The sequence below is a fragment of the Papio anubis genome, chromosome 7, assembly GCF_008728515.1.
Source record: "Papio anubis isolate 15944 chromosome 7, Panubis1.0, whole genome shotgun sequence".
Lineage (NCBI taxonomy): Eukaryota > Metazoa > Chordata > Mammalia > Primates > Cercopithecidae > Papio > Papio anubis.
Window position 1 is genome coordinate 45,200,361 of NC_044982.1, and position 23,322 is coordinate 45,223,682.

The following is a 23,322-nucleotide window of genomic DNA, read 5'->3' on the forward strand; positions in this document are numbered from 1 at the left end:
CCCACAGCTTGCAAATAAATAAATGTATTCTGTTTATGGAATTAGGCTAATACACGTGTGACTTTTGGGTGCGCTTCCCAAAATAATTTCAGAGCCCAGAACAAATCTGAGTATCAGAAGTCCAGAAGTCTCCTGAATATATTTCAGAAGGGAGCAGAATTTCCATTGTCCAATGGAACCATTACCAGAACCACAAAACTCTGACACCGGAAGGACCAGAGAGCTCAAGGGGCCCAGCCCTCCAACATCACAGATGCAAAAACCAAAGCCCATTGTAAGGAAAGAGGGCACTGTATCATATTTAAGTGCTTGTGACATGAGAAGTGAAGAGACAGAGCTATACAAGTACAAGGGACAGCTGTGACTTACTAATAAATATGCAGCTTTGCGGTTTTTAAGTGCCTGGAGAACAGAGGCTAGGTCTGAAATGGGAAATACAGGACAAGGTATAGAATATGCTCACTCTGGCCTATATGACTTATTTTATTAATGCAATTATGACAGGGCTCATGTTGACCATGGTTTTATGCTCTGGCAAATTCCTTAATTTTTTACTACAAGCACAAACTAAACATCTTTGGTAACTTTTAAGCATTTCTCTCCCTGTGAGGTCAAAGATGTGCAAGGGTAAAACTTACATGGAATCAAAGGAACTTTTGGGAAGGCAGTACATAATAAAAGCATTGCTGGTAAGCTTCTTACTAAGTGGGCTTTCTACTACAAAAGTCCTATGTGCTTTGACAGATACTGCTCTAATTTACTGGCGCTACAGAAGCACACTAACATAATAATCTTGATAAATATCTCCAGATAGGACCATGATTCTCAACAAAAATTTCCTGTCTCATAAAATTCTTTAACATAGCACTTAAACACTACCATAGTCAATACCCTTGGGCTCATTCCTCCCTCTAATTAAAACGTCTGTCCTACAGTGATTTGTAGTATTTGTCATCACCTTGGGTGGATACACAGACTGGGGGCTACAGACGCTTTGGGACAATAATGTTGTAATTGCCATACTAGTGAGAATGGCTTCTAGCAAAACAGTGGGATTCTCAGTCTCTCTCTGACTTGACGTAACAGGGACATAACTTACAACCATCCCATACAGCAAGGAATGCCTTAGCGTCAACCAAGAAATACAACTGCATGGCTTGAAATGTATTTCCTTAAGGCTGATTCTAAACCAAGAAAATAATACCAACATCACTAGCAATGCTATACAAGTCACTTAGATGTGAGCTAAATCCTCTCCAACTCTGAGCAATGTAGATTTTGGACCAATTTAGTTCTTAGGAGTTACTAACTTTGATAACACATAATTCGTTTTGACAGTTTAAACCAAACCAATTACTCCGAAAGGGAAGGAATTATGTAATTGCCTAATACATGGAAGCAGAGGCTTTAGAGATGTAAAGGCCTTTAGAGATCATTCAGTGCGGCCCCCTCACAATAAAACCGGGAAAGGAGACTCAGCCCCCTCACAACATAACCGGGAAAGGAGACCCTGATAAGTAGGGGCTTGCCTAAGGTCACAGCTTGAACCCAGTTCTCCTGACTCCCATTAAAGTACAGCATTCCCATATTGCTGGGAGTTGCATACTGAAGTAAAAAGAGGGGTTTTTTGTTGTTTTTTTTCCTTTTTTTGAGACAAGGTCTCACTCTGTTGCCCAGGCTGAAGAGCAGCAGCTCGATTATAGCTCTCACTGCAGCCTTGAACTCCTAGGCTCAAGCAATCCTCCTGCCTCAGCCTCCCCAGTAGACGGGACACAGATGCACACCATCACACCAGCCTGGCAGTTTGCTTTCTTTTTAAATTGTATAGTTAACACAATAGTAATTTGCGGTAAAAGTTAACTCCCCATATATTTACTAGTAAGCTAGCTTTCTCTGAAATACTAGGGCACAAATATTTATGTAAGAAAAATCTAAGTAAATATACATCTAATGTATTTTATAAATTAATAAATATTCCATATCTAAATAAATCTAAGTAAGCATATCTATATTTTGTAGATATAGATTAGATAGATATTAACACATATTAAATGTATGTATATGACACTTCTCGTGAGCTAGGGCAAGCTTGTTCAACCCACAGCCCATGGGCTGCAATGCATGCAGCTCAGAACAGCTTTGAACACAGCCTAACACAGATTCGTAAACTTTCTTAAAACATTATGAGACTTTTTTGAGGATTTTTTTTTTTTTTTAGCTCATCAGCTATCGTTAGTGTTAGCATATTTTAGGTGTGGCCCAAAACAATTCTTCTTCCAACGTGGCCCAGGGAAGCCAAAAGACTGGACACCCCTGTTAGGGCAACGGTAATGCTTTGGCTAGAACTTTGGTTCCCACATTCTGAAAACAAAGGCTTGAGCTATAGTGTCACAAAATTAAAAATGTCCCAGGTCCAAGCAAGTAATGAGTCAAGAGAGCTGGCTTCATAACAGGGAGTGGTGGGGTCTGTGGCAAACTGGAGCACCATAGCACTAAATGCCTTCAGTTTCAATGTTAAAAACATCTGTGCCAAATGAATATACCTACAGGCTGTCTGCAGGTCTAAGGGCTATCAGGCTTTTTTTGTTGTTCCAAATTAGATGATGATCCTGCTTCAACGTCTATGATTATTTTATGATCTATACAAAACTTAAGGTATGTGATCGTTCAAATATAGTGTTCCCACTTTCTGCCTTTGCGGAGTCAAAAGTTGTTTTGCAGGTCATCTGTTCACAAGCATGGAAACAGTTCCCTCCCAAACTTCCCAAAGATGGAAACATTTCTGTGGGTCAGGAACATTTACCTTCCAAAAGGGCATCTGAGATGTCCCTCTGGAAAACATTCTCAGGTCAGAAGTTCCTTTTCTTCTTTTGAGCAGACTGTTTACAGTCATTTAACTGAAGCAGGCTGTGGCTCTCTATGCTGGGTCCTTAAAAGCCAGCTCTTTGTTTTTCCTCCAGGAAGATGTTCCCCACCTCCCCAAACCAGGGGCTTACCTGCCTGTAAGTACTTCTGTAATTCACTAGTTGCTTTTGTTTGTTTTTTACCCCAATCTCCCTCGCTCTTGGAATTACAAGACCTATGAAAGAATGGGTCATGTGTGTCCCGTCCACTTGACTTTACAGGATAGAGCACAATGCCTGGTACTTTGTACATGCTCAGTGGTGGCTGGATGCTCACCTAGGGCTTGGCATTTCAAATAGAAACATGTAATAGTCTGTCAGAGTCAGTACCACAAGAGCCAAGCAGATGAATCTTAGTCAATCACTCAAACGACTACACCCCGAACTCCCTGTGACCAGTGTCACGCGCTTCCATTAGAGGCCAATCCATTCATACGTCCGTTCTTTCAGGTTGGAGGAGACAGCGGCAAAGGAGATCTCAGGATACTGAGGGAACACTAGGAGGAGGACCAAACCCAGACTGGCACATCAGGGACAGTTGTCTGGGTAATTAATGTCCACAATGAGACCTGAAGCACAAGTAAGAATTAGCAAAGCAAAGAGTTCCTCCTTTTGAGGAACTGAAAGATGCTCATGGTAATTTGGGGAAATGTAAGAGAAAAGGCTCAAGAGGAAAACAGGAGACAGATCATGGAGAACATCCTATACCACTTAAAGACTCTGGACTTTGGCTGGGCGTGGTGGCTCATGCCTGTATCCCAGTACTTTGGGAGGCTGAGGCGGGCAGATAACCTGAAGTCAGGAGTTCGAGACCAGCCTATCCAACATGGCAAAACCCTGTCTCTACCAAAAATATAAAAATTAACCAGGTGCAGTGGTGCATGCCTGTAATCCCAGCTACTGAGAGGCTGAGGCAGGAGAATCGCTTGAACCTGGGAGGCAGAAGTTGAAGTGAGCCGAGATTGTGCCACCACACTCCAGCCTGGGCAACAGAGAGAGATTCGTCTCAAAAACAAAAAACAAAAACAAAAAACAAACAAACAAACAAAAAATACTCTGGACTTTATCTAAGAGCAGTGGAGAACCACAGAGGAATTTTAAGTAAAGAAATGACTGTTGGTTTGGCAACTGAGAAAGACTATTTTGGATAGAGTAATGATAAGAGTGAAAAACAATGGACAGGGATTGAGTTTCCACTTAGGCCTCATTTTTATCACATTCTACTAAAGTGGAGCTAAGAAGTCAACACAAAAGGAGAACACAATCTAGTTGACTGTTTTTTCAGCTTTTTTTTTTTTTTTTTGAGACAGGGTTTTGCTCTGTCATTTAAGCTAGAGTGCAGTGACATGATCATGGCTCATTGCACCCTCAACCTCCCAGGCTCAAGTGATCCTCCCACCTCAGCTTCCCAAGTAGCTGGGACTACAGGCATGTGCTACCGTGCCTAGCTAATTTTATTTTTTTGTAGAGATGGGGTCTCACTATTTTACCTAGGCTGGTCTCAAACTCCTGGGCCCAAGGGATCCTATTGCCTTGGCCTCTCAAAGTGCTGGGATTACAGATGCGAGCCATAGCACCTGGCCCCAGTTGCTTTATTAAATAAAAAAGGACTATCAAAAATCCCAGGCACCTCTATTATTCTACACAAATGCTACTCTTCTCATAAAAATGCAGCACACTTTTACCATCACCACTAATCACCATTCTAAACACTTGCTACATACCAAAACTTCACTAAGAGTTGCATAAGATAAAATGATTCACGTTCCACCCACCAACCTCATTCCTCTCCAAGGCTGAGGCACAAGCTTTTAAATGTTGATGTCTTTGCTTCTGCCCTGACTTTAACATTTTGGGCGTGAAAATTACAAGTGAAAAACGTTATAACGTATTACAAGTTTTAAAATCATAGTCTTTTAAAATGACGTAAGAGCAGGGAATTTTCCATACACAAGGTTTTCAATTCATTACCATATTCAAAGAACTCAGCAGTTAGGCCCAGTCTTTCAAGCACATATTGGTATGCCACTGATAGATTTAATAGAGGAATACCGTTCATCCAGTCACTCCTCAACTATTTTCATTTATTTCTTTTAGAAAGATGGCAAGATGCTCCCAAAGTACTTATACTTTACTTGTCCCCCAATCACATAAAATTTGGTTTAACAAATATTTAATGTTTACTGTGTATGAGACATTGTCCCAGGGTTAGGACAGTGAATAAGAGAGGTGGGTCCCTGCTCTCAAGCCATTTGTAATCTGGAGGAAAGTATAATAAGCAAATTCATTAACAAAATGATCTGAGAGAGGAATGAGTACAACGAAAGACAACAAGATAATAATGTGGCCAGGAAAATGCTCTCCAAAGGGGAAAATATCTGAGCCACAACCTGTTTGTGATGAGAAGCAGCTGGTCCCACTGCAGCAAACTTCTTCTTACAATGAAAATGAAGATGCTACATAGCCAATACAATTCACATACACTGAAATAAAACTCCCTCAAGATTCTAAAATATGTTTTTCCCCTTAAACACCGTGGGTTGATCAGTCAGTGTTAGACACTCCTTCCAATTGGCTCAGAAAAAAATCAATCATGAGAATAACTGCACTACAAAGTACAAAACAGAATGAACCACAAAATAGAAAATCTGGAAGAATTTTGGTGCTATAAATTCAGACCCCTGGATCCAGGAAGGAAGGGAAAAGATAATCCATGATTGTCCAGTAGTAACCTGGCTGCTTCACCTGACAGGACTGATTACAAAACAGGTACCTCACTGAGAAATTGAGAGAAAGCGGCCCTCCAAGGCTGCCGAGAACACAATGTCTTCAAGAGGGTTGAACCAGGAAAACAGCCTGGGATCCTGCCAAGCCGGTCCTTCCTTCCTGAGGGGGCGCCAAGGTCTTTCCATGACGCAGCCTCTAGCTCCTCCTGCCTCCCCATGTCCCCAGCACTCTGCATTAAGCATTAGATGCTGGTCCCCACTTAGAAGGTCAGCAAATCAAGAGCAAGTACACGAAAGAAGAAAATAGGGTTTAAATAGAGGCAATTCTTCAGTTTTTGGAAGCCAGAGAAATTATGCAAAATAAACGTGTTCTAGAAGCAACAGAAAAAAAAACTGACAGTGATAATTTAGAAAATCAGACTGTGTCCAAAAATTAGAAACTAATTTGTTTTATTGTGATTTCGTTTTTTCTACGCTCCTATTCTCATATTTTCTGCACTAAAGACGAAATATAGTTTTCAAGAGTCAGACTTGGCTCAACTGAAATTCTGTCATTTACTAGCATCTTAACACCTTCAGTAAAATATGGATAAGTCCTTATTGGTTTTTTTCCCCACAGCTTTATTCAGGTATAACTGTCATATAGTAACATGCACATACTTAAAGTGAACTATTTAATAAGCTTTGACATATGTTTATAACTGTGAAACCACTGCTACAATCAGAATAATACAAATATTCATCTCCCCTAAAAGTTTCTGCCTCCTCTGTAATCCACCTCCCTCACCTCCACTCTCCATTTTTAGGCACCCACTGATCTGCTTCCTGTCACTATAAACTCGTTTTCATTTCTAGAATTTTGCATAAATGTAATCGTACTTTTTTGTCTAGCTTCTTTCACTCAGCATAATTATTTTGAGATTCATTCCTGTTGTTACATGTGTAACAGTTCATCTTTTTTATTGCTGAGTAATATTCCATTGTATGAATAAATTACAATTGTTTAAACATTCATCTGTTGACATTTGAGTTGTTTCCAGTTTGGGGGTTATTACAAATAAAGGTGCTATGAACATTCGTGGACAAGCCTTTGTATGAATGGTTTCATTTCTTTTAGTAAATACTAAAGAGTAAGTTATACGGTAGGCATATATTTGATAGTTTAAGAAACTGCCAAACTATTTTCCAACATGATTGTACCATTTTACATTCCTCACAGTAGCATATGAGAGTTCCAGGTGCTCCACTTCCTCACCAACACTTGGTATGGTCAGTCTTACTAATTTTAACCTTTCTAGTGGGTGCATATTGAGATCTCATTTTGATTTTAATTTGCATTTCCTTAATGACTCATGATTTTGAGCACCTTTTAATGTGCTATTTGGCATGAAGGTGAGTGCCTATTCAAACATTTGACAAGTTACAAGTCATTTGTTGGATTTAAAATTAGGTATTTTTCTTATTATTACTGTGCTGTTAGAGTTCCTTTATATATTCATGTTACACATCTTTCATTTACATGTTGCAGTTATTTTCTCCCATTTGTGGCTTGGGTTTTCATTTTCTTAAACATTCTCTGGGAAGCAACAGTTTTTCATTTTGATAAAGTCCAACTTACTGATTTTTTTTTATAGTTGGTGCCTTTTGTACGCTATCCAAAAAATTTTTGCTGAACCCAAGGTCACTACAATTTTGTTTTCTTATAGAAGTTTCACAGTTAAACTCTTACATTTAGGTTTATAATCCATTTTGAATTAATGTCTTTGTATGATGTGAGGTAAGCGTCAAGGCTCATATTTCTGCATGTGGCTATCCAGTTGTTCAAGCACCATTAGTTGAAAAGATTATCATTTCCCCCACTGAGTTGCCTTCTTGGCAGCTTTATCAGAAATCAGTGGATCATATATGTGTGAATCTATTTCTAGACTCTCTTCTATTCATTCCACTGATCTGTATGACTCTCTTTACTCCAATACCACATTATCTTGATTACGGTCATGTTACAGTTAGCCTTGAAATCAGAGAGTGTAAGTCCCCCAACTTGTTCTTTTTCAAAACTATTCTTAGACTGGTCTCAGTACTTTCCATTTCCATATAAATTTTAAAGTCAGTCTGTCAATTTCTACAACAAACTTAGAAAGATTTTGATTGAGATTATATTGAATCTATTGAATACTTTAGGAAGAATTGAGATCTTAACCATATTGAATCCTCTCATCCATAATCGACAGCTAAAAGCTTCTCATGATCTAGCAAAAACTAAGTCCCTAGGTTTTTGGGGGTTTTTTGAACCTGCTACTTCAAGAGTTTGTTTTGTTTTTGTTTTAAGTCAGTAATCTGTAGTTCCACTTGCAACACATAAATTTATTATGGAGTAAATTCAATTATTCCACATGTAACTCTCTGAATAAACTAGACATGTCAATTTAAAATACTAAAGATAAGTAAGTATTTCTGCAATCCTGAACTTCAAAAGCACCTTTTGGCCAGATGTAGTGGCTCACACCTGTAATCCCAGCACTTTGGGAGGGTGAAGTGGGAGGACGGTTTGAGGCCAGGAGATCAAGACCAGCCTGGTCAACAAGGGAGCAAGACCCCATCTCTATTTTTTAAAGCATTTTTGAACCTATAAAGGATAATTTTTTAAAAAACAAGCATGCATTCCATACATTTCCAAATATTTACTTAACAAGATTTTCTTGAAAAGAAACAACACTCTGCCTATCCTACCTACCATATCCTCAGAGTTCCAAAATACCCAAAATCTTTTTTAAAAAAACATCAAAAAAAATCTGCCCTCTGATGCATACAAATGCATGAAAAACCGTTGGTTTCAAGGTCATTTAAATGCTGACCCTCCTTGCCAACCAAACACTCACGTTTTCCAAAACACCACCAGTGGATTAAACATCTAAGTGTAATTATTTCAGACTACCATAAATACTGAAATCTGATTTACACTGAATCCTTTATTCATCCAGTGGAACAATAAGCAGTTCTGTACATGCCACCTAGTCAGATAACCTGGATCTTCCTACATTTATGACACCAAGAAGTCCTCATCTTTTGGCCTTCATGTAGGCCTCAGGTTCTCCACCTTGACTGCATGCTGGAATCACCTGGGGAGCCTAAAAGCATGGGTGATGGGGTCCCACAGCCCAGAGATTCCTATCTAGAATCTTTAAAAGTGGGGATTTTTGAAAGGTCCCTGGGTGATTCAAGTGGGTAGATTATGATGATTGAGAAGGACCAGTCTAGGCTCTCTCCAGGAAGAGATGCTTCTCATGGCCATTGGCCAATCTGCACCACCATACTTCAGAACCTAGTGAGCTCCTCTAGAGCTTTGCCCAACCTAACTCCTAATCAGACAATAATAGAACTCAACAATTCCATCTGGATGCCTACACTCACTTCTATTTCATATCCAGAAATTCACAGGACAAATGTAAATATCTAACTGTATTTTAGCAATTCCTCTCTAGTCCCCACTTCTAAATGCCACAAAGTAAATCAGGCTGAAGGGAAATTAACTCAATATAATTTGACGATTAAGGTTAAACAGTCATTACGGTTTTTGTACTTCTATTTAAAAGAAAGGAATAGCTCCACAAGCCATCTTTAATTTCAGAAAATACACGGTAAAATTACCAATTCCACAAAGTATAAAATAAATACCTAAATGAGCCTTCATCACCATCCACCTGATTTCACCACTTGTAAATTTCAAACAGATTTTCAATACTGATATTGAGTTCAAAACTGACTCCCTCCAGAACTTAAACTATTAAACTCCTGAGAGTCTTCAAATAACGTACTCCATTTGGCTAAACCAGACTACTTTATTATAATTATCATTCCATCATCTCAAAGTGGGAACGACACCACCTGCATCACAAAGACAGTGTGAGGATTAGGCAGTAAAAGCATGTTAGCACCGTGTAGAGTGCTCTAGAAGTTTTAATTTATTTACAGCAGAAATTTTGCCTCATGGGAACTATGTGAAAAGCAGAGGCAAGTGGGAAGTTGCGGGTAGCTACACGTCAACACCCAGGAACACAGGCTGGTGATGTGGGGAGGGAAGGCGGTTAACAACCTCCTGAGGAGTCCTTGCAGCTCTTCTCAGACCAACAGCGCAGAAACCCATACCTCAGGACTCCCACCTCGGACTGATTGAGTTACTTGCAAGTATATGTAAATCTCATCTCCTTGGAAAACTGCTAAATAATAAAACTGCCAACCTGCAGACCCAGGCGTTCAGATCCCTGCCAGTGTAGCTCATGTACCTTTGGGATGTGCAAGCCGAAACACGTGTGCACGTCTGAGCGGCTGAACCAACATGTATCCATAAACATTATGAATAATACTCGCGAGAATGCACGGCTTTCTCCTAAGTTAGCGCTTGAAGCACTTTACCCAAATCAAGTCCCTTTCGTATCACTCCTTCCCTGCCTTTCCTACGTATCCACTCGAATGCTGAAAGTTGGAGCTCCTTACCCAAAGACTGGGCGGAAGGGGTGACCGCCCTGGACCCCTGCCCGACTTCCCGTTAGGCCAAGCCGCCGTCCTGAAAGGGGATCGTGTCCAGGCCGGCTTCCTGGAGACACACCTGCGCCTGCACACACCCACCGCGGTCGCGTCACCAGTGCCGCGGCCACCTGGACGAGGACCAAAGTCTGGAGGGAATTCCCTCAGCCATAGAGCGATGGGAAAGCGGGACCCGGGTGAGTTTTGAAAAACATAAGGGGAACGGGAGTTGGGTGGACACAAAGGGAAGGGGTCACCGCTACTCACCCAACCCTCGAAGGTGTCCGAGGCGCCGGTCGTGCGCAGCAGCTCCTGGAACTGCAGGGTGCAGTTGGCCACGAAGTGGTCGTAGCCCAGGGGCGTCTCGTGGAAGACGGCCAACTCGAGGTGGCCGCCGTCGGTGACGTTAGCGCAAAACTCCTCGTTGTACGTGGGTTTGTTGGTCTTCTGCTTGGTGCTGGTCTGGCCCACGCGCACCTGGTCCACGCTCACCGTCAGATAGGGATCCAGCAGCTGGTGGCCCTTCTTGAAGAGCGAGTGACGCAGGGACCAGCGGGTGGGCTGTAGCCCCACCGCCTCACCGATGCGGACCCTCAAATAGCCATTGAACTTCATGGTGCCAGACGACATGCCGGCGCCGCCGCCCCGGCCCCGGGGGGCCGCGCTGGTTCGCAGCGGGAGAACGCGGAGTCCCGTCTCAGGCCAGCCCTCGGGGCAGCTGCAGGAGTCGAGGCAGCCCTGGGGAAAGGCAGCGCCCAAGCGCCCCTCGACTGGCCATTCTGCCTCCTCCGTGGGACTTTTTCCTCCCCTCCTTCCCTCCCTCCCGAGGTGGAAAGGAGGGGAGCCCGCCGCCGAGCCCTCAGCGGGCCGGGGAGGCCCGACCGTCCCTTCCAAGCGCGCTGCGCTTCCTGGGGGCTCGCGCGGGACTCGCCCCTTCTCCAGGGCCGGGCAGCTCCTCTCCCCGGAGAGCCGGAGCTACCCGTCCGGTGAGCTCCAGCCCCAAGCGTCTCTTCCCCCGCCTCCTCCTGCTTCTCCTCCTGCCCCCGCCTCCGAAGGCTCACGCTCTCCCCCACTCGGCGAGCTTCAAACCAGGAAGCAACTGCCGCCGCCGCCGCATCCCGGGCGAGAACCTCGCGCCGCCAGGTTCCAAGTTCACAGAACCCCTGCGCCCGCTCCCGCGCCTTCCGGACCCCGGGGGCGTGGCGCGCGGCCCGCGGCCCGCGGCCCGGCCCTGCGATGGGTGGATCCCCGCGCAAGCCCCCGGGAGTCCAGTGCCCGCTTGCACCGCCCTGCGCGCCCTCTTTGTAGGGCTGGGTCTGGCCGTGCGCTGCGCGTTAGGGGCCACCCCGGGCGCAGGCCAAAAAGGAAGGGGTTCGTGGCCCGGCCTGAGCAAACACCTGAGGCGTGGGAGACTGGCCTGGTGAGGGATGGAAGGTTGGGAGGACGCAGAGGAGGGCGCTCCAGCCAGGAACCCGCGCAGCGAGGAGTCGCCCGCCCCCTCTCTCCCAACCTCCCCGGTGGGCTGGTGACCCTGTAGGGCCGTCCCCAAGAGGCCCTGGCCGGAGGCGGGCGAACGGCGGGGAGGTTCTTTTTCCTAATCTTTACAGGGATGGCTCATACCGGGGTCAGCTCGAACGCATCCTGTTTGTGCGCCTTTCCTGCAGAGGCTAATTACACAGTTGTGTGTATGTGTGTGTTTTAATAAGGCAGTAGTAATGATGGAAATCCTGTTCTCCTCCTTCCTCGGAAGGTGTGCCTCGTTGCACAAAGAGCAGGAAAAGTCGGTTCTTCTGGAGACAGACATGGCCAAGAGGTAATAAGTCTTTTCCTCTGCTGGTGGTTCCTGGTCCACCCAGCCCTGCGAGGCAAGGGCAGAAAATGTTCACACACAGGCTGTCCCCAACACACACGTGGAAGAAATTGACTCTTCTAGGAACACTCCATGTTGTTGTATTTGCAATCAGAGTGGCGGGCGTTCTGATGCTTCCCACCCCGTAGCCCCTGCAGATTTTGTCTCCGAGGAGGGCCTTTTGGCCTACTCTGCTATGCCGCAAAGCTTGCTCCCTGAGGGCCAGCCACAACCAATTTGTTTCCCATAAAGCCTAGGCCACTTTTTGTTGTTGTTGTTGTTGCTGTTGTAGTTGAGACGGAGTTTCGCTTTTGTTGCCCAGGCTGGAGTGCAATGGTGCGATCTCGGCTCACTGCAACCTCTGCCTCCCAGGTTCAAGCGATTCTCCTGCCTCAGCCTCCCTAGTAGCTGGGATTAAAGGCACCTGCCACCACGCCCGGTTAATTTTGTATTTTTAGTAGAGAGAGGGTTTCTCCATGTTGGTCAGGCTGGTCTTGAACTGCCAACCTCAGGTGATCCGCCTGCCTCGGCCTCCCAAAGTGCTGGGATTACAGGCGTGAGCCACAGCGCCCAGCCAAGCCTAGGCCACTCTTAAGATACTTGATTACATTCTGTCTTGCTATACTGGTTCCCTTGGCACAGATTCAGCTTTCTTTCATTCCTTCCTTCCTTCCTTCCTTCCCTCCTTTCTTTTATGTTTTAGAGACTGGGTTTTGCGTTGTCATCCAGGCTGGAATACAGCGGTGTGATCATGGCTCACTATAACCTCCAGCTCCCAGGCTCAAGTGATCTTCCAGCCCCCGCCTCCTAAAGTGTTAAGATTACAGGCATAAGCGCCCGTGCCTGGCCCCAGGTTCATCTTTCTAGCCCCCATTCCTCTAAGGCCCTGTTCAGAACTTTCTAATTGAGTAGGTTCTCAACGATTTCACATGAGTGCAAGGAGGCCTGACCAGTAATAACAGCACTATACAGAATGAAAACAAATAAGGACAATGGGCCAAGGGGGAGAGGGCCTGTCTTAAAAACACCAAAGCTTCCTTAGAGAACAAGGCAGGGATGCAACACGTCACTCTAATGACACCTTAGCTTTAGGCAGGGCTTGTGAAGCATGCTCCCAAACGTCCAGGGGGCTCCTGTTTGGCTTTAGTGCTCCAGGGGAAGATGTCACATCTACCATGTGGGTCAACTCTGTCGCCCTTTTCTCCAAACAGCTGGACTCTAGCTTTAAGAGACACTAAAGGATTTGCTGCTGTTGGACTTTGGGGCTAAAAGAAAACAGTCCCCATATAGAATCATGGGGTGTTGACTTTAATTTTTTTTTTAATTTTAAAAAAGAAAACAGTCCCCAAATGGTAGGTGGCCACACAGCTGTCCTGGGACTGGGATATGAGGACACCAGACACTCCATCTTCACCCTATCAGTACCTATCAAGACTGGCAATGGTGTCAGAGCAGTAAGTCAGATGGCCATGGTGCCTGCCCTCCTGGGGATTATAGTCCCACAAGGAGGAAAAACAACAAATAGAAGAGGATGTATGTGGAGGGTGCAGTGAAGGAAAAGCCTACAGTGCCAAGAGGTGATGTATTACAACTGGATGGGTGATCAGGGAAGGCTTCCTTGAAGAAGCAAATAGCAGAGAGATCAGCTCATTCAGAGCTCCCGAGAAGACAGGTGGGTTGGCCTGTTTGGGAACTAAAAGCACCGTATGTGGCTGGAGCTGAGGAAGGTAAGGGGAATGTGGCTGAAATCAGCTTGCAAAGGTGGTCACACTGACCAGACTGGTAGATCATAGGAAAGTCTTTGGACATTATCTATGGGTCACTGGATGCCTCTGAAGGCTGTTAAGCAGAGCCAGGGCAAGATGAGGATTTGTGTTTTAAAATATCTCTCTAGGGACAAGCAAGGTGGCTCACACCTATAAACCAAACACTTTGGGAGGCCAAGGCAGGAGTACTGCTTGAGCCCAGGAGTTCAAGACCAGCCTGGGCAACATGGCAAGACTGTCTCTACAAAAAAATAAAAACTAAAAAATTAGCTGGATGTGGTGGCTTGTGCCTGTAGTCCCATTATATTTTTTTAGTAAAATAAAATATCTCTCTGGGGGGTGGACTGGAAGAAACAGCACGAGTGTGGGGAGACCAGTTATGAAGCTGTTGCCAAAGTCCAGAGGTGAGAAGATGGTGGCCAGGACTCAGGTGGTAGTGATGGAGATGAAGATAAATAGATGAATTCAAGAAGCATTTCAGAAGTAGAACTGAGAGGTCTTGATGACAGATTGAAGGGAATGAGGAAGAGGACAGTATCAAGGATGACTTGCAGAATCTGGCTTGAGCAACTGTGTGGACTAGGGAGCTATTAGGGAATTAAGAAACAGCATGAGACAAGGTGCGGTAGCTCATGCCTGTAATCCCAGCACTTTGGGAGGACAAGGCTGGGGGGATGGCTTAAGCCCAGGAGGTTGAGACCAGCCTGTGCGACTCTCATCTCTACAAAAAAAAAAAAAAAAAAAAAAAAAACTTTTTAAAATTAGCCAGGGCATGTGCCTGTGGTCGCAGGGGAAGCCAAGGCAGGAGGATCAGTTGAGCCTAGAGACTAGCCTGAGCAACATAGTGAGGCCTCGTCTCTACAAAAAAAAAAATACAAAAATTAGCCAGACATGGTGGCGGGTGCCTGTAGTCTCAGCTACTCGGGAGCTGAGGCAGGAGGATCACTTGAGCCTGGGAGGTTGAGGCTGTAGTGACCCATGACCATGCTACTGCACTCCAGCCTGGGTGACAGAGTGAGATCCTGTCTCAAAAAAAGAAAGAAACATGGCAAGAGGAGATTGGGGCAGAGGTAAAGAGTTGGGGGTAGGAGGGGAGAATAAAGAGTTCAATTCAAAACTTGTCAAGTTTGATATATCTTGATACATTTAAGCAGAAATCTGAAGTGGGGAATTGGTTATGTGGTTGTGACACTCAGAGGGGCAGTCTCTTAGCTAAAGACAAAATTGAGAGCCATTGGTATACAGATAGTAACTGAAGCTAGAATAGTGGATCAGACTCTTCATGGGAAGACAGGAAGAAAATGCAACTTGAGAAGAGGACCCAGGACAGAGCCCTCCAGCAACTTCAACATTTATAGGTGGAGGAGAAGCAGGTAAGCGGGTTGACAAGCAGTAGCCAGGGAGGTAAGAGAAAAGCAGTAGCCAGGAAGATGTGGTGTCCAGGTATTATGGAAACCAACCAAAAAGTTTTCAAGCGGGGAGGAATCGTCAGCTAGGTCAAATGATGTCGAGAGATTAAGTAGGCAAGGACTAAAGAATGCCACATGGGCTTTCCACTGTGGCTCATGCCTGTAGTCCCAGCTATTTGGGAGGATGAGGCAAGAGGACCACTTGAGCCCAGGAGTTCAAGACCAGCCTGGGCAACAAAGTGAGACCCTGTCTCTACAAAATATAAAAATAAATTTAAAAAGAATGGCATGTGGAGTTGGCATGGACAAGTCCTTAGTAATCTTTCAACAGTTTCAGTAGGGGGTTGTGAGTGGAAGCCTGTTGGGGTAGGTTGAGGTGAAAAGGACGTGAGAGAGTGAGGGTAGACACCCTTTCAAGAGGTTTGGCTGGAATGGAAAGGAGAGTGAGAGCTGAGGAAGAAGATGGAATCACTAGAAGAAGGGCTTGTTTAGAATGGGTAAGCAACACTGAGGAGAGAGATCACAGGGTTCTGAGGTGGCAGGAAGGAATGACACCCAAGACATGGCAAGAGCATGGGCCTTAGTTAAAAAGAAACACCTATGTTGTGGCTCTCAGCCTGCTGCCCAAAATTGCCTGACTGAAGTCACACATTTGACGTGAAGTATTTAAACCCCAAAAGAACTACAGGCAAAATGCAGGCTACCATGGTAATTGTCAAGCTACCCTCTCACTGTCTCGCTCAAACACTTTTTCTCTCCTTCCTTCCCCCTCTCATCATCTGTTGGTTTTGCTCCCCTCTCCCTGTTCCTCATTTTCTCTTCCTGCAACTGGCTCCCTAAATACAGCCAGGGAAGATGGTCATCAACAGCCCCAACTTCCTACATTCCCAGCTTAATAGCCCCAGCAGAATGAGGATCTTTGCTATCAGCATCTCAAAATTAATCTCCAGGAAAACTCTTGTCTCCAGCCTATGTTATGTGACATAAGGTCAGGTAGGAAGCAGCACACAGTACAAGGTCTCCGTAAGAAGGAACTGTCTGCCAATACCAACTTCTCTTATGTAACAACTTCTATCCAGAGCTGGCCCTGACCCTGAAAACAGGGAAGCAAGGGGTCCCCTCTCTCTACACATCCCATGCTAATCACTAATGGCTTGTATGTGATATAATACAGTAACTATTGCAATACAGATATATCTGTATTATAGGTCCTTTTATAGACTAGAGGGTTTTATTCCATGATCACTATTACTGTTTCTTTTCTTAGTCACACTATAACTTTAGACTTCTCTGTATATAATTCCTAGTACATTATCAAAATGCTTTTTAAATTGATTGGTTGCTTGATTGAATCACTGCCATTTTTCTGATTTCTTAAGGAACATTTCACACAACTCCCATTCCATTTAATAGAATTAGATAATTTAGAGAATAGCATAGCCAGGTCAAATGTGACCCCATGTTACTATAAAATGGCACAGGCTTTGAGGGGCAGTTTGACAGTGTACATCAGAAGCTTCAAAGTAAAATGAGTTCTATGCCTGAAGAACCAGTTCAGCCATAGTGGAATGGCTGAGTAAATTATAGAATAGCAACTTAATGGAATATTATGTAATTACTAAAATTATATATGATAAACAACATAGAAAAAACCAGTAAATAGGCTGGGCACGGTGGCTCACACCTGTAATCCCAGCACTTTGGAAGGCTGAGGTGGGTGGATCACCAGAGGTCAGGAGTTTGAGACCAGCCTGACCAACATGTTGAAAGCCCATCTCTACTAAAAATACAAAAATTAGCCGGGGGTGGTGGTGCGTGCCTGTAATCCCAGCTACCCAGGAGGCTGAGGCAGGAAAATAGCTGGAACCTGGGAGGCAGGAGCTGCAGTGAGCCAATATAGCACCATTGCACTCCAGCCTGGGCAACACAGCAAGACTCCGTCTCAAAAAAAAAAAAAAATTCCAGTAAATAACATTTGAAAACTAGAATAAGAAATATAAATATGCTGAGAAGTACAAAAATGTGTATACCAAAGGATAAAGAAAGGAATGCAACACAGGTAAATGAAAACAATTTTTAGAGCATTGTACAAATAATAAATGTTCTTACTTTAAAAGACTCTGAAGATAAAATAATTCACATAAGGCATTTGATACCTTGCCAGGCACATGGTACACTTCAGTTGTTACCTTGGCTTCTATATTATAATTCCCTGAGCAGCCACCAGCCAACAAGGCACTTTAGAAACATTATTCATTTGATCCTCATGACAACCAAATGAAATGTTGTCATTATCTCTATTTCACAAATAAGGAAACCGAGAGTTGAAAGGTTAACTGAATTGGATCACATAGCTAATATATGGTAGAGCTGATATTTGACCAATTTTTGGAAAAACAAATGCCTAAGCTCCATCCCAGCATGATTTTAATGGATAGTAGGATTGAAAACTACCGCTACTATACACTGAGTACAAAGGGGAAGAAGACTAAGACTCTCAGCAAGCAGGAGAGAATGGTTTGCAGGACAGCGGTCCTAGAAGTGCCTGTCTATATCCATTTCTGAGTATGCAAAGGCACATCTAAATAAGTGGGGCCACAATGTCCTCCTCATGGGACAAAAAGAGCAGAAAAGGTAAGATATTTCAAAGATATAGTAACATTTCTCAGAATGAAAGAAAGACACTGTTCTCATAGTGAAAATGATGCAGTGTATTGGGAAGAACGAGTAAAGAAAGACCCACAACTAGAAACATCACTGTGAAGTTTCTGGACTTCATGATGGATAAAGGAAAGATCTTCAACGACTTGGAGGAAGAAACAGAGGCAAAGTCAGGGCAGGGTGGCACAGGGGGATGAGATCAGAGAGTGAGGACTTCAGCTAGCCAAAGGGTCCTGACAGGCAGTCTGTTAGGGTGTCAGTGGATGGACAGCTCATGATGAGAGAGAGAATAAAGGGAAGGAAGCCCAAAGGTGAAGAGTCCTAAGAGGACAGGCAGATCCAGGAGACAGGCAGAGCTTCTCGCCCTTCCTCAGGTTTCACCAAAAGAAGGGCCTTCGATTACTATTTGCTTCAAAAGCCCACTTAAGTAAGACAGATTCTAGGGATTGAGATCAGAACAGAAAAGCACAAATAAAAGTAATCCTCCCATAAAAAGCAGTCAAGTTAGTAACACTTTGTACTGACAGCTGCCCAGGCAGCCTGGTGATCAAGAGCAACGACTCTATAACACATTTTTGCTACTGTTTTCTAACAGGAATATCTAGTGAGGTTAAATATTTTATGTATGTAAACAAAACAAATACAAATCTCTCCTATGGCTAATTTATTTTTGACATCTCACCTACTTGAATCTACCCATATTAGAATATTTTCATTTGAAATCCTTTATATTACCTAAGTGCCTTTCTAGCAATTGTGTGAACCCTGGAAAACCTTGCTGCCATTCTATTAAGAAACAGATTTATAAGAGCCCAAATATAGTTTTGTAGATTCATACACAATAAAAAAAACTTCATACACAATAAAAAAGACTTCATACACAATAAAAAAGAAGAGATATAATTATTTAGGGGAGCCAAATCTAACTGCATTTAGTCACTGCAAACATTTCTTTGTATCCACTTCTAACACGTAAAACTAGCATGTCACCAAATGAGGCAAAAATATCTTTCCAAACTAAAATAGTGTAAGCTGGGGCAACATTGCAAGAACCTGACTCTACAAGAAATTTTAAAAATTAGCTGGGTGTGGCGCATGCCTATGGTCCCAGCTACTCAGGAGGCTAAAACAGAAGGATTGTGATGTGGTTTGGCTGTGTCCCCACCCAAATCTTATCTTGAATTCCCACGTGTTGTAGGAGGGACCCAGTGGGAGGTGGTTGAATCATGGGGACAGGTCTTTCCCATGCTGTTCTCATAATAGTGAGTGGGTCTCAGGGATCTGATGGTTATATAAGGGGGAGTTTCCCTACACAAGCTCTCTTTGCCTGCCGCCATTCACATAAGATGTGACTTGCTTCTCCTTGCCTTCCACCATGATCGTGAGGCCCCCTCAGCCACATGGAACTATGAGTCCAATTAAACCTCTCTTTTTTTTTTTTTTGTAAATTGCCCAGTCTCAGGTATGTCTTTACCAACAGCATGAGAACAGACTAATACAGATTGGTTGAGTCTAGGAGGTTGAGGCTGATCACCAACCATGATTATACTAATGTATTCCAGCCTGGGCAACAGAGCAAGACCCTGTCTCAAAATAAAATGGTTTAAAATTCTTTAATTCTGAATGCAGTACTTAATATCTTTGACATTTTAAAAAAGGATTAGTGATAGAAGCATGTGAATATGGTTTAAAATAGTAATCATTTTCTCTAAAGCTATTATTAATATAGCTAATGGTCAGGTTGTTCCATTAACGTTTCTCATTTGGTTCTTGTCCATTAACAAGCCAAGTAGTTATTAACTACAAGTCATAACCAAATTATTAAACTGTATGGCTTGTGTAAGAAACCTGTGAAAGGAAAATGACTATTTTGCTGTAATAGCATCATTCTCTTTACCCTTTACTGGGTTTTCTCTAGGTCTTGATGGCATTCTCTGGTATACTCAGTGACCATCCGGTCAGTAATTTCATTCTGGTCATTGGGCATCATACTTGGATTTTTCAAAATCCTTTGGAATTGCCTTTAAGTCATTTATGAAAACCTCTACACACTCTTTTAGCCTTTGAACTAAATAGTTTTTATAGTGATAAAATTTAATGCACAAAACGTTTATTATCAAGTTCAAATGATCTTAATGTTAAGGTCACTCAGGCCTTCTTAGTTATGTTTTTTGTAGTTATGTTTTATGTTTTTTTGGGAGGTGGGGGGAGAGTGATATGGTTTGGCTGTGTGCCACCCAGATCTCATCTTGAATTGTAGCTCCCATAATCCCCACATGTTGTGGGACGGAGGTAGTGGGAGGTAATCAAATCATGGGGGCAGGTTTTCCCATGCTGTTATTGTGATGGTGAATAATCTCAGAAAATCTGATGGTTTTATAAAGGGCAGTTCCCCTGCACACACTCTCTTGCCTGCCATCATGTAAGACATGCCTTTGCTCTTCCTTCACCTTCTGCCATGATTGTGAGGCCTCCCCAGCCATGTGGAACTGTGAGTCCATTAGACCTCTTTTTTAAAAAAATTACCCATTCTCGGGTATTACTTCATAGCTGTATGAAAATGGACGAATACAGAGAGCTTCACTTTAAATTGACTATTTTACCAGGATGTAGCCATAACTATTTACTATAGTAGCCACTGAAGACTTTCTCAATATATTGTTAGTGAAAAAAGCAGGCTATCATACTATAATTCATCATGATCCTATTTGGTGTAAGATGTATATGTGCCAGACTGGCCAACATGGTGAAACTCCATCTCTACTAAAAATACAAAAATTAGCCAGGCATGGTGGCACATGCCTGTAATCCCAGCTACCTAGGAAGCTGAAGCACAAGAACCGTTTGTTTTGAACACAGAAATTTAGCAAATGTTCATTCAAAATGCTGGACAAGTAAAGTAGGTAAATTAGGTACTGCTTCTTTTCAGTACTAATTTAATAAAATCCTACTATGTAGTTGATATGGTTTGGCTCTGTGTCCCCACTCAAATCTCATCTTGAATTATAATCCTTACATGTCAAGGGAGGGACCTGTAATCCCCACATGTCAACCACCCTGGATCATAGCGGCAGTTTCCCTCATGTTGTTCTCATGATAGTGAGTGAGTTCTTGCAAGATCTGATTATTTTATAAAGGGCTCTTTCTCCTTTGCACACTCTCTTCACCTGCCGCCATGTAGGATGAACATGCCTGCTTCCTCTTCCACCATAATTGTATTAGATTGGTGCAAAAATAATTGTTGTTTTTGCCATTAAAGGTAAACACAATTATGTTTACAAAAACGATTACTTTGCACCAACCTAAATAAGTTTCCTGAGGTCTCCCCAGCCATGTGGAACTGTGAGTCAATTAAACCTCTTTTCTTTGTCAGGCAGTTCTTTATAGCAGTGTGAAAACAGACTAATACAGTAAATTGGTACCAGGAGTGGGGCACTGCTGTAGATACCTGAAAATGTGGAAGTGACTTTGGAACTGGGTAACAGGCAGATGTTGGAACAGTTTGGAGGGCTCAGCAGAAAACAGGAAGATGTGGGATAGTTTGGAGTTTCCTAGAGACTTGTTGAATGGTTTGCGCCAAAGTGCTGATAGTGATATGGACAATGAAGCCCAGGCTGAGGTGGTCTCAGATGGAGATGAGGAACTTATTCAACACTGGAGCAAAGGTGATTCTTGCTATCCTTTTGCCAAGAGACAGATGGCATTTTGCCCCTGTCCTAGAGATCTGTGGAACTTTGAACTTGAGAGAGATTATCTGAAATTGGAATTTATGTTTAAAAGGGAAGCCGAGCATGAAACTTTGAAAAAGTTGTAGACTGACAATGCAATAGAAAAGAAAAACCCATTTTCTGGCGAGAAATTCAAACTGGTTGCAGAAATTTGCACAAGTAACAAGGAGCCAAATGTTAATTGCCAAGACAATGGGGAAAATGTCTCCAGGGCATGACACAGAGATCTTGGCAGCAGCCCCTCCCACCACAGGTCAGGAGGCCTAGGAGGAAAACATGGTTTTGTGGGCCAGGCCCAGGGCCCTGCTGCTCTGTGCAGCCTTGGAACATGGCATGCTGAGTCTCATGCACTGCTGCTCCAGCTCCAGCCGTGGCTAAAAGGGGCCAATGTACAGCTCAGGCTGTTGCTTCAAAAGGTGCAAGCCCCAAGCCTTGGCAGCTTCCACTTGGTGTTGGGCCTGCAGGTGCACAGAAGTCAGTAATTGAGGTTGGAGAACCTCCACCTAGATTTCAGAAGATGTATGGAAATGCCTGGATGTCCAGGCAGAAGTTTGCTGCTGGGGCAGAGTCCTTACGGAGAACCTCTGCTAGGGCAGTGAAAGGGGAAATGTGGGGTTGGAGCCCCCGCACAGAGTGCCCACTGGGAGACTGCCTAGTGGAGCTGTGAGAAGAGGGTTACCATCCTCCAGACCTCAGAATGGCAGATCTACCTACAGCTTGCACCAGGTGCCTGGAAAAGCCACAGGCACTCAACACCAACACCTGGAAAGCAGCCGGGAAAGGGGCCTTACCTTGAAGACCCACAGGGGTGGAGCTACCCAAGGCCATGGGAGCCCACTCCTTGTATCAGTGTGCCCTGGATGTGAGACATGGAGTCAAAGGAGACCGTTTTGGAGCTTTAAGATTTAATGACTTCCCCGCTGGATTTTGGACTTGCATGGGGCCTGTAGCCCCTTTGTTTTGAATGGGTGTTTTCCCATTTGGAATGGGTGTACTTACCCAATGCCTGTACCCCATTTTATCTTGGAAGGAACTAACTTGTTTTTTATTTTACAGGTTCATAGGCAGAAGGGACTTTCTTTGTCTCAAATGAAACTTTGGACTGTGGACTTCTGAGTTAATGCTGAAATGAGTTAAGATTTTGGAGGACTGTTGGGAAGGCATGATTGGTTTTGAAATGTGAAAAGATATGAGATTTGGGAGGGGCCAGGGATGGAATGATATGGTGTGGCTCTGTGCCCCACCCAAATCTCATCTTGAATTCTTATCTTCATGTGTTTTGTTGAGGGAGAGAGGTGATTGGATCATGCGGGGCAGTGCCCTCCATGCTATTCTTGTGATAGTGAGTGAGTTCTCATGAGATCTGATGGTTTTATAAGGAGCTCTTTCCCTTTTGCACTCTCTCTCTTGCCTGCCACTATGTAAGATTGTGCCTGCTTCCCCTTCTGCCATGATTGTAAGTTTCCTGAGGCCTCCTCAGACATACGGAACTGTGAGTCAATTAAACCTCTTTTCTTTATGCATTTTCCAGTCTCGGGCAGTTCTTTATAGCAGTGTGAAGATGGACTAATACAGTAGTCAACATAATTTTAGTTCTAGAAGCCAGTAGGTAATAGCAAGTTAATTCAGATCTTCGATTCATGACCTTTTGGGGTGGCACGGGGAGTTAGATGGCCCAAATATTGGGATTTGACAAATTTGGGTGATTTTTCTGAACTCTAGGCATATGAGACAACAGCTTTCAAAGACTTTGGTT

The 23,322-nt window shown here is 43.7% G+C and overlaps 1 protein-coding gene and 1 non-coding gene across 4 annotated transcripts in view; one reads left to right on the forward strand and one right to left on the reverse strand.

Annotated features, from left to right (window-relative positions):
* The window catches only part of PRKCH (protein kinase C eta), a 232,817-nt gene extending 221,370 nt beyond the window's left edge, over window positions 1-11,447 (reverse strand). The window contains exon 1 of one of the 2 annotated variants that reach the window (XM_003901894.5): window positions 10,421-11,447. In XM_003901894.5, the coding sequence (XP_003901943.2) occupies window positions 10,421-10,783 (363 nt within the window). In that variant the 5' untranslated portion in view covers window positions 10,784-11,447. The remainder of the gene's footprint in view (window positions 1-10,420) is intronic. The other variant, XM_021941880.2, reaches the window with a different exon arrangement.
* The window catches only part of LOC100997464, a 29,483-nt gene continuing 15,458 nt past the window's right edge, over window positions 9,298-23,322 (forward strand). Inside the window, exon 1 of one of the 2 annotated variants that reach the window (XR_649794.4) lies at window positions 9,298-10,350. This is a non-coding gene — a transcript (uncharacterized LOC100997464). The remainder of the gene's footprint in view (window positions 10,351-23,322) is intronic. The other variant, XR_001904846.3, reaches the window with a different exon arrangement.